This window comes from Zonotrichia leucophrys, chromosome Z, assembly GCF_028769735.1.
Source record: "Zonotrichia leucophrys gambelii isolate GWCS_2022_RI chromosome Z, RI_Zleu_2.0, whole genome shotgun sequence".
Lineage (NCBI taxonomy): Eukaryota > Metazoa > Chordata > Aves > Passeriformes > Passerellidae > Zonotrichia > Zonotrichia leucophrys.
In genome coordinates this window covers 32,228,191-32,242,946 of record NC_088200.1, presented here as the reverse complement: position 1 = coordinate 32,242,946, position 14,756 = coordinate 32,228,191, and the positions used below count along the sequence as shown (strand labels likewise).

Sequence of the window (14,756 nt, the reverse complement as noted above, 5' to 3'; positions counted from 1 at the left end):
AATGACAAACATGCAGAGAGGCCCATGACAGTTATTTGGACAGCCATAAATATATTCATCTGTTAAAGAGTAGGAAACAGAATTTATCAGTTGTAGCACTTCTGCATATATTAAAAAGCAAAACAAAATTAAACAATATTTTAGAGAGGAAAAAGACGGTAATGGTAAATGGTAACCACAGACGTTCCTGAGAAGAATTCCCTCAGTTACAAGGTCTCTGTAACATACATGGACCTTGCCAGAATAGTGTCCTTGAAATTGTCCCCCTTATTATTTTACATGCTGAATAATGAAGATGCAAGAAAAAAAAATCTACTACCTTTTCAATCACACATTTCACCCACTCTGGAATGGCTTCTAAGCTCACATGCCATACATTGCAAGAATTCTGAGCAGCCGCTGAAGGTTGTGATATCTGTTAATGAAACAATTACATTGTTACTCAAAATTTATGCAAGCTTTCTTTTCTTTGAATATAGCCAGAAGACAGTTCCCCAAAACCGGTAAACATTAAGAAATAAAAAATCTCAAATATGATGTGCTTCTTTAAGCTAAAAATCAGATAGATATTGTCAGGAATTATCTATTTCTGAATCTAAAAATATTGGGCAAACTCCTGTGGAAAAGCAGGCGTCTGGAGGTGGTTTTGTTTTTTTTAAAAGAACAGAAAGTATGCCTTCCAAGAATATCTGGAAATTGATTTTAGAATCACTGTGAGCTGGCAAAATTTTTCAGTAAAGACAGAAAAATATAAGTTATAATTTATATAAAGACTGTGATCAGCAATGCACAAATGCAATGAGTAGAATTAATTTTCTGGTTTTTTTTAGAATAACTAACAGAGTAACCAGGTAGTCTTATCAACTTTCGAGTTTTTACAGCAATAACATGATCAAATGAAGAGAAAAGAAATCTAAAAACCTGTAGCATTTCACTAATTGATACTAAAATAAAAACAATTGCCTAACTAAATAAGTGTTACAGGGATGACTAAAATTATAAGGAAACTGGTGAGAAAGTCTTAAAATCAGCTGCTAAAATTTATGAATAAGGAAAGTTGTCAACGCCCATGTTATTAAAGTCATTGAAATAAAAATTTTATTCTGCTTAGAATTAGAAGTGGGGCTATAGATAGAAGATAGAAGCTTTTAAAACTTTTCCAAGTATTGACAGAAGACAGATCCATTTATTATGCCTATGCTAGCTTTTTGTCCTATCTGTGAAGATCATCTGCACTTCAATGTGCATTTAATTATTAGTGTTTAGACTGTGGTCTTCAACATTTGTTTTAAAATTTGTTCCGCATTTTTCTTCATTCATTATTCAGTTATGTCTCTGTGTGAAGGTCTAAAAATCATCTGTGAAAACACGCTGAAAACATTAGTCTTCTCATCCTAATACTGTCTTTCCCTTCCAACCTCTTTAGATATAGGATTAAATTACACTTTTTAATTTGCTATCTACATAAACGGAGGAGACACTACCTCAGCCATGCAATGATGGGTGGATCTCCACTCACAACTAAAAGCTCCACCATAGCGAACTTGGATAAAGATATCTTTTTATTTTAACTACATTTTTTTCCATGGAAGGAGTTGGAATTTCCACATTCCCCCCAGAAAAATCACTTCAAACCATGCATAAAAGAGCCATCAAATATAAAGTGAGAAAACTATTCTAAAACTTCAAGCTCTGTAAGCAGAGTGATTAAAATGGGTTTTATTGATAATACTATCATGATCTTAAAAACTAACTTTGTTTCTACATCCATTGATTGTACCCCTCTCTAGTGTGCAAAAGAATGTTATTGCATTACTAACACATTAATAAAAAACATCACCACCTTCTCTTCTATTTGCTTTTTAACTTTGATTCAAGAGGCTGAAAGCCTTTTTGGCACATTTGGAAAGACCCTAGCTCTTTATGATTAGTAGCTGCCATTATAAAACAGTAGGAAATACTTCGTCACAGTTTTATTTTGTGTAATAATCCTTCTGTTTATTTTAATAAAAACAATATAAATTACTGAGCAGGGTATAACCCTGCTCAGCGCAGACTAATCTTCTGAGCTATTTTTGTGCACAGACTACGGCCCATATTTAAAAAATGAAGAGCAAAATATCCCTGATGTAGGGATGTTTTACACACCGTTAACTACCAGAGGGGGAATTAGAACCAGTGTTTAAAATACACCTTATACACAAAGAGTTGTCCATTAGGAGATATTAAAAAAAAGACTGCTTTAAAACCATCAAAACCAAACCCCATTTTTATATTAGAAATGGTAGTGCTCTATATAAGCTAGTAGCCAAGTGTCATGAGCACCAGCCTGCATATGGCAGAACATGAAGGTGATCACTGCCTACTTGGCTTCACTAAAATTATTTCCTCCACTACTCTCTACAGAAATGTCTCTTCTTTACTACATATGAGAGATTAAGTACAAAGTGAGGCTAAGTCTAATACTTCTTCATTGAAAATAAATGGCACCAGAAGAACTTACAAACTCCCTCAGAAGAAGCTATACTTACTTGGGATGTTTTTTTCTCACTACATTTTGCAAGAAAAACAGAATTTTCTATATATTTTCTACATCTCCAGCAATAGAGAACACCAGCCTCTTGGTTGTTCATTATGTCAGCTTGGGATTTTGCAGCTCTGTATGTTGACCTGTAAAGACCACAAAGCATACAATTTGGTCACCCATTGAAACACCAGTTTTCTCTTGAGACCTTGAAGTCCATAAATACTCTCACCACTGTAGTGGAGACCAATACTCTACTTACAAACACACTCTGATCTTACATAGCATGCCATCTAGATGTTTTTAATAGTAACATGAAACAGCTGGTTTTATTTCCAGGTTGCAAAAAGAACTAAGTAGCAACAACAAAAGACAACTAAAACCAAAATAAAATAAAACAAAACTGAACAATCAACCAAACAAAAATCTTGTCCAATATTTGGACAAAAGATAAGAGAACTGGACATATTCCAGTTTTTATGGAATACATACACACATATAATGCCAGATAAAAATAATGAATGCCAACATAAAACTATAGATGACTGATTCCATTCTCAACATGCCCCTGGAGGCTTGCTCCCTTAAATTATTTTGTGTGCAAGGATGAACACTACTGGAGTAACCATGTTTCAAGGACTACATTAAGACACCAGAAGGACAAGACAAATATTCTATTTTTCTCTTTTTGGGTCTTGCTGCATCCTGATTGTCTCTCTGGTCTTCTCTAGCTTCTTCCAAAATCTTCCCCTTTTGTCAAGTTTTCTCCTAGGACCCTCCAACTTTTCCTTCAAAGTACTTCTGTTTTGATGCCCTTGTGCTAGCCACATGAAAAAAAAATAAGAAAATCTTTTTCATCTACATAGCAACTCAAGCCCTGTAGTAGAGTTAGGCCTACTCCAAGTGCTGAAGTGCACAGGACTCATTGATGGGCATGCTGGACTATAAAACTAAAAATCAGTGTAAAAAGTTTCAGAGTCCAAACATCTAATTTTGCAACTATTTTAACATTTAAATTTTTTCAGTTTTCACTAACTAAAGAAACTTTGAGGCCTTCATTAAAGGCTGTCTGAAGAGCAGTTTGCCTTATTGAAAACATACAAACTTTTGCATTTTTCCCATTTCTACCTTTCCTTTTTCTGCCTTGTTTTCTGATTTAATTAAAGACAATGAAACACACAGAGAGGTTACTCATTAGCGTTTATTTACATCTGAGGTCTTCATTCAGCACATTTTTTGCTTTTCTACAAAAGTAAAGGTCTGAAATATAATCTGACAAGGACAAGCAGAAACATGTATATATATAGTAGACTCTGAGTTTATGCAGTTTTTAACAATCAGATGGATCCACTCTCAGCTTAAGAAGTGAAATTAAGGTAAACATTAAATATTTCCTTGCAATATCACAATTAAAATGAATTTTTATTAAGGGTCTACTAACAAATCTTAGGACAGACAAGCAAAGGATCATGCAAGAGACAATTACATAAAAGCTAAGAACTTATATTAGCAACCTGTCTTGTTCCTGACAAAATTTGAATGATTCAAAGACTTCGACTTAAGCAGAACTTCAGTTTTTACTTAAGTAAAACTTAGTTTTTACTAACCTACCTTTGTCAGTGCTGCCACTTTCTGTATCAAACACATTTCAGAATGTAACATATAAAATAATGAACTTGTCTATGAATGATTTTTTTTTAAGTAAATTCATTCTCTGAAAATTTTTAGAAGTACTTTGTATCCCTTTGCTGCTATAATACTAGGCACCACAGGGTATTGAGAGAATGATTATCAGTCATGAATTTCTTTATATCACTCAAACACTTTAAAGCTGTTCTAATTAATTTAACCTCCACAAATTCATAATACACTTCTAGAATGAATCCAATTTTACAACAGTTCAGTGTGAGCATCAAATCTAAGATCAGTCAGGATGGACTGAAAGATATTTTGCATGCAGCTACTTCACACATTCTTTTAGGTACAGCCATATCCTTATCTATCCAAATATCTTCTTGATATGAGGTGATACATACTTGCATCACTTTTTATGCAGTATTTTTTTTTATCCAAATGATATATTTAAGTCTCTATATACATTCTGTTCCCCTTAGAGAACAGGATGTCTTGCTATCTTTTGAACAGCTGCTTCATTTGAAGCTGATGACTGGAGCAGGGCAAAAACCACTTCGGGATAGACTCTCAATAATCAGATAAAAGACTGATGAGCACCTGCTCTATTTAAAAGCCAAGGTTCAAGTCATGCAAACAAAGGCTCTCTAAGGATCTCACTGGCATTTGAACTGATGTAAACATCCTCCTTCTCTATAACATCTTCCAAGATTTACTGCAAAATAAAATGTCTTTTAATTATTTATTTTGTTTAGTTAGTTATACCCTTTGAGAGGTTCTTCTTAGTTCAGCATATAGCTTTTATTTAAAATTACACTTACATAAGAGAAATGAGTGCATAGTATAAGTGTAATGAAACACACAGCATGGTTGTATTTTATTGTGTTTTGTGTAAGCAAGAGTGCTGATAGTGAACTACATGGAAAAAATCCAAGTCAAGTGGATACTTTTTAAAATATTACGATACAGCAGGCTGAAGTGTTCTTCTGGCCTAGGAGTATTTAAAAAGTAAGCAGGTGTATTAAAAATCTGGTTGTCTTTTGCAGACCCCACAAAGGAGAGAAGAAACTCTACAGATGCATGTCAACACACTGCAGAAGTTTCTACACACATCATGTTTCTCATTTACGGCATTAATATGCACTTTTATTTTGTTTTGCACGTAAGTTCAAATGAATGCATACAACCATGGAATTTTGAAGGTTTTTTGTTTAGTTAAATGCAGTTTAACCATAGTGTCTTAGTGTCCTTCAGCAAAAAGTGTCTACATAAAAAGTTTTTCACTTGGAACTCCAAAAATAGTGTCAGGCCCTGAGTGGGCCTTTTTATCTCAGTACTAGGTCACGTGTGGCTGCACTGCTTTCAGGTCAGTTGCTTTGCGTGAGCTCACGCTTGCCTCCCAAGTAGCATGCAGACATCTCAGAGCATTTAAAAGCCTATATTTTTCCATGGCGACTGTCTGATGACCTTCAAACTCTTTTTTATTATTTAGTCCCAGTAAAACTAATAGCAGAGTCCTAAGACTTCCTTTCCAAGTCAGTCTCGATACCCTTTCTTGGAACTCATTGGTCTAATCTTCTCTATCTTAGAGACCTTTGATGAAGATTTTACACCCTTCCCAAACTACTTCATTGTCTTCTTATCTTCTATTATTAACTTTTTCCCAAATACTTACATGGAATTTTCTTCTAACTTCCCTTATTTGCTGTGAATACAGAGAACAAAATTGCTCCTTTTGTGCAGAACATTTTAAAACTTTAAACACTTATTAGATATTAGCTTCAATCTTGTCTTTGAACTAAATAAATATTTCTCTTTTTCCTCAGAGATAATGCTTTCTTGATCTCCAACTGCCACTGCTATTTTGTGAACTCCTTCAAAAGGGTCAGCTATTCTTGCTGAATTCAAGTTCTGGACACAGAACTCACTGCAGTTTTACCAGCTGAGAAGACTAGACAAATTACAAAAATTATCTAAATCATCTAAATTTCTTATAAAGTTCCAATTGTATAATATATTACATTTTGCTCATTCTGTCTTCAAACTGATTGCTAAAAAACATGAAGTAGGACTCCTATTAAAAATTCTTGTATATTCACAGTGAAGAATGAAACCAAATCCCCTAAATTTCTGTTGAAATCCGGCCTAGAACTTCAACTTGCCCTTCATTCACAAATATATAAAAATGAGAAAATAAGTGTAGCAACACAAGTGGTTATCAATGCCTTTTCTTCAAAGATCACCTATGACCCCTTCGGAGCATTGCAGCCATTAAAATTACAATAATATTTACACCATAGTAAGAAACTAGGTCACTGAAACTTCAGCAACAGTTATTGACAGTCTTAAAAAAAATTAGATGAGAGTCAGCTTTGTAGGAAGATGATAGAGAAAAGCTAAATGAGCTGTCCTAGCCAACAAGAGTCCATATCCCAAGTTCCTGTTACCAGAAAAGGAGGAACTGTTACTTTACCAGACAGAGAGACAAACATGGGTGGCCAGCATGATACTTTTGTATCATGTAACCCATGTAATAAACCGAAGTTAAAAAAAAAAAAAAAAGTTGCTTGAAACAAATTTCTGGACTTGCTTAATCCCCTGCTGCAGGCTGCCTAAATCAACAGGTCGTCCAGACACAGCTGGATATGGAGGGTGTAAATGGCATTGACAGGGAACAGACCTGGCGGGTCACTGGAAGATCACGGATCGGCGTGTGACCTCGTTTTTCCAAGAGATCCCAGAGTCAGAGCTGCCTGTTTCATGCTCTTACACATCCTGGCACTAGTTGTTGCACAAAGTAAAGACCGAAACAAGCAGGAACAGGGTGCCGCTGTCCCAGCACATCGCGGGACACCAGGCTCTCACTGCCGCTGCCCCCCGACACCCCGAACCCGCCCAGGCCTGACCGGCTGCCCCGCCGAGTTAACCCCGGGAGCGAAGGCACGGGGCTGCCCCTCAGGCGGGCGCCGGGCTCACCCCGGGGCGGACAGCCCGGCCGCTCCCCCGGCTGCGGGCGGCTGTCGGCACCGCCGCGCTCACCCGCGTCCCCCGCGCCCCCGGCCCGGGCCCGCCTCGGCCCCACGGGCGGCTGCGGCGCCTCCCGCCGCCCCGGCCCCGCTCAGCTCACCGGGCCGCGCCGTGCGAGGCTGCGAGGAGGAGGCGACGGCACTGGAGCGACCGGGCGGGCGGGGAAGGGGCTGCGCAGCAGCAGCTGCTCCCGCGAACGGGAAGAGACGGGAGACAAACGGCGGCGGAAAGCGCTCCGGCAGCGCGGCCCCTGCCCTCGGGAGGCACACGGCGGCAGCCCGGGCCGCCCTGGCGGCTGCTGCGGCCGGCGGGGGGCCCTCGTCGGCGGCGGGGCCAGCCCTGCTGCCGCGGGGACGGAGGCAATGCCCGCGCCAGCCTGCGCCGAGCCCTGAGGCCGGCACGTCCTCTCGTCTCCTGACTGGCAGAGATGGAGCGGGGTGGGGTCAGCGCCGGCGGCCAGCAGCGACCAGGGAGAAGAGAGGCGGAGAGAATTAAGGCTAAGGGAATGAACGACAACTTTTCAGTGGCCACTGGGGAAGAAACTGCATTCCCTCAGGCCGGAGGAATCAACCCAAACCCAGAGGTGATAATCTCATAGAGCGAGGCCAGGGACACCGCAGGGACGGGCGAGCGTCCGCCAGCCGTCACCTGCAAGGCTGGGTGTCCTCAGAGTCCCCGGCTGCCCTAATGTACAGCCAGAGAAGGGAGGAAGCGTTAAATGACACGGGGCGAGGGAGTGAAGAACACTTATGAATAGGTGTAGGAAATTGCTGCACATCAGGTGGGGCTCCATGGAAGGAAGGGCGGCACGGCGGCCTCAGGTCTGTGAGCGTGTGTGCCCAGAGAACCGAGCGGGCCGCTTCCATCCCTGCGGCGTCCCTTGCACCTCAGCGGGGATTTGGTCTCTTGCGGTGACACTGTGCCTTGACCGGGAGCTGATACGTGCTGACAATATGCTCATGAGGCTAATGACAATCTTCAAACACGAGAATGGAACAATTTTAAAGCAATGTGAGAGTAAGAAAGGCTGGAAGATTGCTGACGAACATTAAATGAGAGTCTGTTCACTTTGCCTGTGGATGTGATTTGGAAAAATCAAACCTTCATTTCAGGCTTTTTCCTATATTTATGATATATAATTTCTGTGACCTTTCTTATATTTCAATATACAGTCCCTGCAGGTCAAGACAAAATTATATTATTAGGTAGCTGTAACATCTGGGCTCTCATGGAGACCAAAGTGCGCTGCAAAGGTTACAAAGTACACAAAGATTACAACCTGAGATGTTGTGGTAGTCGCTACTTTTTCTTAGTGGAGACCCAGTAAAGAACATCACAAGTAGGATGCTCCCAATAATTAAATTATGTTTTATTCTGCCATGTGCAGTACAGTAACTGTAGAAGAAATGGACTATTATTTTCAAATAATTTATAGTGTGCTACAGTATGCTCAAATTTTGACTAAAATGACTATTAGAAAAAGCAATATTTATCAGTCATAAAGAACTGCACTTTAAAACGCAACTTTTAGCAAACTTAATTGATAAAACTATAGAGCAACACATGAAATAAATGAATGAAAGAAATAAAATGCAGAATAAAAGAATGAGTTCAAGACATTTCAGGCCTTAACTTATGGTATAGAATAATGTTGAAAATATTAGGAGAGAGATATTTTAATTTTTTTCATCTCATTTGTTTCATTTTAAGTAGGATGTAGTGTTGGACTACTTGAATTTAATGGAATCCCACATTAAAAGATAAAAAGAAATAGTCATGAAGGTGGCTCTGGGGTTAAGAGGTGAAAAGGACCATATGGCTTACATCACAGCAACAGCAAATGGAATGAGGAAGAATGAAACTTTGCTGCTGGCTACAAGACTATATTCAGAGCCATTCAGCTGTACTGTGTGGGTAACTGTATTGATTATCTTATAGATAGTGTTTGTCTATCACAGAGCAGCTGGGCGGTGGAATACTAGAGAGGATGAATTTTGCTGTGGCTTTAGGACTCATGACAGGCTGATGCAGTAGTTAATTTGAAGGCAGGCTATATATGAAATGCCTTTTGCTAGGATAGCCCCTTAAGTCTATGGTGGGAGTTGAAGGACCAGTGCACAGTAAGTCAGCAGCCAGAGAGCATCTTTGCTGTTGTGAGACATTGATTGTGTCTCAGGAGGACTGCATTGAAGGCCTGTGCAATGAGCCATTGTGCACTGAAGCACCCTGCAGGGCTGTAGTGACTGCTGCATACACAGTGGCACGTTCTGTTTTCATGTCATGACAATGGAGAGTGTATCCAGCTCACAGGTACTCTATGGGAACCTCTAACAAGTGGTCATGTATTCCAATAATCACACCAGGAACATGTCATTTCCATTCCAGTTGTGTTGATATAACTGCCTAGAGGGAGGGATGACCTAATTGTCATTCCTGTAGAGTTTCTTTCTTTACCAAAATACTTCATTACAAGAAGTTAAGTTTTCTGCAGCTATTCAGTAGTGCACTAATGACCATCCAAAGCATTAACCCAGTCTGTAATCCCTGGTTTTTCAACCCATTAGAGTGCTCCATTATGTGGTCGTCTCCAAGACCTGCATATCAATTATTTGGTCACGTGTTCTGGAAGATGGTCAGAAAGGGAGCATTAGGAGAAAATAATGAAGAAATTGAAATTATTGAGTAGAACTTTTGGGACTTGACATTGAGCATAGAAGGAAAATCATCTTTGCCATTACCTGCTGTTTTATTTTTTTTGTTTTGTTTTGTTTGGGTTTTTGTTTATTGTTTGGGGTTTGTTTGTTTGTCCCCCTCTACCCTTTTACTTTTCTTTTCTAAGCAGCTTGCATATTTGAACAGCATTGTATTGTATCAGGAGAAGCACAATGAGCAACCATGGCCTCTTTCACCCTTCACTATTGGATTAACTGTTGGATGAATTTTGTTAACACTAGTCACTACAATAGCCATCAAGCATAAGTGTTGCAGACATCTTTTCACGAAAATTCTTTCTTAGGATTTTTTCCTGCTGAGAAGCTGAGAGGTTTCAGCAACAAATTATAAACAATGGTTATCTGCTGCTGTGGAATGCAACAGGTGCATCTGTGATTGGCCCGTCTTGGATGTTTGCAATTAATGGCCAACCACAGCCCAGTTAGCTTGGACTCTGTCTGAGACACAGACCCTTGTTATTCATTCCTTTCCTTTCTATTCTTAGCTTAGCTAGCCTTCCAGAGATGAAACTTTTCCTTCTATTCTTTAGTAGTTATAATGTAACATATATATCATAAAATAATAAATCAAGCCTTCTGAACATGGGGTCATCATTCTCGTCTCTTCCCTCATCCAAGAACCCCTGTGACCACTGCCACACATAACATTTTTACTGTATGGAGATTATATTTTTGTGTATTTTTATCCTATTGAGAATACAGCCTGACTTTCAATTCAGCACACTGCTGAAAAGCTTTTCCTATTACAAGGTAAATTGTAAGAAAATGACATTTCATACTTTTTTTCTTGAGGATAATGGTTTGTAATTGATTTGCAAATCTTGTCGTACTCCTATAAGAAATGTAAAATCTATGCAGAATATCCATCAATTAACAAAACATTTGCTTTGATTTGCTTTTGCTTCTTTTGGAAAAATAATCAAATCCATCTAAAATTGTGATGATAAGCTGGAATATAGTTAGGCAAAACATTTTTAAGTCCCATAGGACTACTAATAAAGTAATTTTTAATATAGTTTTCTTATATAGTTAATATAGTTTTCTCTGCTTATTCCCTGGTATGGAATCCAGAGCTGTGTTAAATCTAGGGATCCTTTCTGTGTTTCACAATCCTGGTGGTCAAGGAATCCTGCTGTCTTGAGAGAGGACAAAAGAAAACATAAAAACCATATACTGCTAATATAGTAAGTAACTGAACTTTGTTGCTTATCAGCTGTTGAAAGCTAGTTCCTAGAAGGGAAACTACTTATACAGAAAAGATGTTTATCCCACATTTCCCTTGACCTGGAAGAACATACTAGTTATCCAGCTGAAAATAAAAGCACTGGGGTTTTTTTTCTCCATGTGGTGGCATGGTTTCAAAGAATTCATGTTCTGTGGGAATATACAGGATGGAGAAAAACGCCTGTGCCTAAAGAATTGTAGAGCTTACATCAGAAAGGGAATGTCTGGGATCTTCAAGGAAGAACTTGAGTGTTTTTCACTAAATAGACATGAAATTGCACTAACCACCCTTTGAAGGGGGTTTTGTACTATGTGATATTTAGTCTGTGTAAGTAATACCATTAAGCCAATCATTGTAAATTTTCATCGAGGCTTTTGATTAAGTTGGTTCAGCTTAGTTTTTAGTGAAGAAAAACAAAGTATTAAGTGCTTGACTTGTAAAGTGAGCTTACATAAGCAAAAGAAATTCAGCCGATCTGAACTGCTCAGGAATTTGGGGAAGATATCTGAAACTGAAGTTATATTTCTTTAAAAACCCAAGAATTTCTATCCCAGCAAGGATAATACTTCCAGGAATAATGTTAGAATGAAATGGATTGTTACTTGAAGCAGCATTTTCAACAGACTTTCAACAAATAGAAAAGAACAGAAAGGAATCAAAAAATACTGATCAGCAGATGACATTTTTTGAGAATGTGGAATAGTAATTAAAGCTGCTAAAATTGAAGCTGGATTAGAACTTGTAAAAAATGTTACTTTATAACCTTGGCTGTCACAGAGCTGGAAAATGAATGAGATTCAGGTGAATAATATATAAGTTTATGCACTTTGAGATTGCTGGCAGGAATTTCTGCTATCAGGTGGTGACTCATCAATTGGAAGAAATAAAGAGGTTAAGTAATGGAGTATATTAATTGATCACAGGATGCCTGTGCATTGACTGTGTGATGTAGTGCTGGAAAAACTAATTCTGTCCTGGCATTTCCAGTACATGCAGGTGAATACCAATGGTCTGGCAATTTTTAATTTGAAATAATACGGGTAGTGATGATAATAATAAATTTTTTCAAAAGTTAATTTCGGCACAAAGAAAAATACTAAGTTGATAAAAAATGTATAGAGCCTGCTTTAAAGGAAAACAGAAATTGGTTTGTTTACTCAGTTCAGCAAAACAAATGCTGCGCAAAGTTTTTCTTGAGAGGTCATCACTGAGGAAATAAAATATTATTGCAGCCTTTTATAACTTAGGAAATGTATACCAAAAAAAACCCCACCCAAAATTATTTGATCAATAAGAAATTTAGTTGTTGAAAAGTTGTAGTTGTACTACCAGGGAGATAAATGGAAAATCTTCATAAGAAAAATATTGGAGAAAAAAGCCACCAACTAAGTTTTCCAAAGTTGGTGGTGGCACTTTTATTTTTAATTTTATGGCTTTTTGTGAAAATAAGATTATCCTTGGTAATTTGGTACCTCATGACTCTGTCTTTGTGTTCTTAGGCCTGATTTCACTTCCCATGAGAGGCACTGCCTTGTCAGTGCTTAGTACATATAAAAAGATAATATTTCCTAAGTAGTGTAAAAACATCTTTTATATCCTTCAGAGGGAATATAAAAGAATTCAGGGTTTTTTCAATATTGCTGTCATTCAAACGTTCTGAACAGCTCTGCACAGTAATTTCTATTTGGTGAAGTTTAATCTTTCATAACACTGCAGCATCATCCTCTGTTTTACCATTGTCTAAATTACATCTTTGTAAATATATTTTTATTGCAGCATTATATGAAGCAGTTTGAAATGCATTACTTTTCTAGAATTATCAGTTTAACTTTTCAATAGGAATGGGTAGAAAAGAGTGAAATTTTCCTTCGGTCATTAGTCCTAATATCTACATGTACCAGGCTTGTTCTTAGGCTGAGATACAAAGAAATTACTGTAGAATGGTTTGGATTGAAAAAGACCTAAGAGATCATCTGGTTCCAAACCCTCTGCCATGGGCAGGGGCTTCTCCCGTGAGACCAAGTATCTCAAAGCCCTGTCCTTCCTGGCATTGAGCACTCCCAGGGGTGGGGCATCCACAAAGTGTCTGGGCAACCTGTCCCAGTGTCTGAAAACGCTCACTGTGAATAATATCTTCCTAATATCTAATCTAAACCTGCCCTCTTTCAGTTTAAAACTGTTATCCTTGTCCAGTTGCGACTTGTTCTTGTAAAAAGTTCCTCTCTGGCTCTCTTGCAGGCTGCCCACTTTAGGCACTGTAAGATGCTAACAAGTCTTTCTGGAGCCCTCTGTTCCTCAGGCTGAACAGCCCCAACTCTCTCAGCCTTTTTTTATAGCTGAGTCACTCCAGCAGTCTGATCACCTTGGGTCTGAACTCATTCCAACAGAACATCTTTCCTGTGCTGTGCCCCCAAAGCTGATGCAGCCCTGCAGGGGGGGTCTCAGCAGAGCAGAGCAGAGCAGAGGGGCAGAATCCCCTCCCTGCCCTGCTGCCCACCCTGCTCTGGATGCAGCCCAGGACACGTGTGGCTCTCTGGGCTGGCAGTGCCAATGGCTGGAGCATGTCCAGCTTCTTTCCTGGTTACTATCCTCTTAAACTGAAAATTGCTTTGAGTTTATCTTTTAAGTAGAGTTTGTCTTTTATGTATGCCTAATGTATATAATCTTATTCCTTACAAATATTGAATAGAGAGTAAGTAGAGAGAATTATTAATTTGGCTGACTGCTGAAGAAAAAATGTAACCTGTTCTTGATTTTAGAAGACACTCCAACTTAAATAATCACTTTATCCTTGAGAATAGATCAAAATATTATTTTCATATTACCTGTTTGAGTGGATATATACTGATATATACTGTGAACAAAGTATTTTTGTAGAAATAATGATTTCCACATATTTTTATCTTGTATTAAATATTTTTTTTATTTTCTTTTAATGACATTCTGAACTTTATTCTCTGAACATGCTGGAATTTAGCAAATAAAAATATTGGTACATACTAAATCAATGGATAATCAATTAATCTCTAAATTACTCTGTAATTAGCTTGCTAATGTACGTATTCTAGTTTCAGTTACATAATTATGAAAAAATTACTTGTCTTACACTCAGTAGACAATATCCTCATTCAGATACCAATTTTAGTTGAGGACATGAAGAATTTTGAGATAATTTCTAGCTTTACTTTTTTGAAAATTATTTCTGTTTCAGTTTCTGAGTTGAGAATTTTGGTCTAACAAATTCTATATTGCACTCGCTATTTGCAGTTTGATGGCACAACAAAACCAAAATGGAGATCTTTGAAGCTTTCTAACAAGAGACTGTGTTCAAATACTCTTTTGTTGTAGTTGAAAGAACCTCCTACAGTCATTTTGCATATTATTGTCATTATTACTGAGAAATGATGCCTAGGAATTCTCCTGACAGATCTCACAGAGATCCAAAATTCTTATAATAGAGTTATCAAAAAACCGTAATATAATATGATGCTACAGTAAATACTGTTTTCACTTTAGGTTTTTATCTCTTACCAGATTCTACATAATTGTTTCCTCACTGCTTTTGCCATGGAAGACCTTTTCCAATCCTTGAATGTAGGCTCTGGTTTTATCCCCA

The 14,756-nt window shown here is 38.1% G+C and overlaps 1 protein-coding gene across 2 annotated transcripts in view; it reads right to left on the bottom strand.

Moving 5' to 3' along the window:
* The window catches only part of RNF180 (ring finger protein 180), a 69,844-nt gene extending 62,429 nt beyond the window's left edge, over positions 1-7,415 (bottom strand). For both annotated transcript variants that reach the window (XM_064736535.1, XM_064736534.1), the window contains exons 1-3: positions 7,284-7,415; positions 2,532-2,670; positions 320-415 (exon numbers count right to left, since the gene is read on the bottom strand). In XM_064736535.1, coding sequence (XP_064592605.1) covers positions 320-415; positions 2,532-2,633 — 198 coding nt within the window. In that variant the 5' untranslated portion in view covers positions 2,634-2,670; positions 7,284-7,415. The remainder of the gene's footprint in view (positions 1-319; positions 416-2,531; positions 2,671-7,283) is intronic.
* Positions 7,416-14,756: the final 7,341 nt, after the last annotated feature.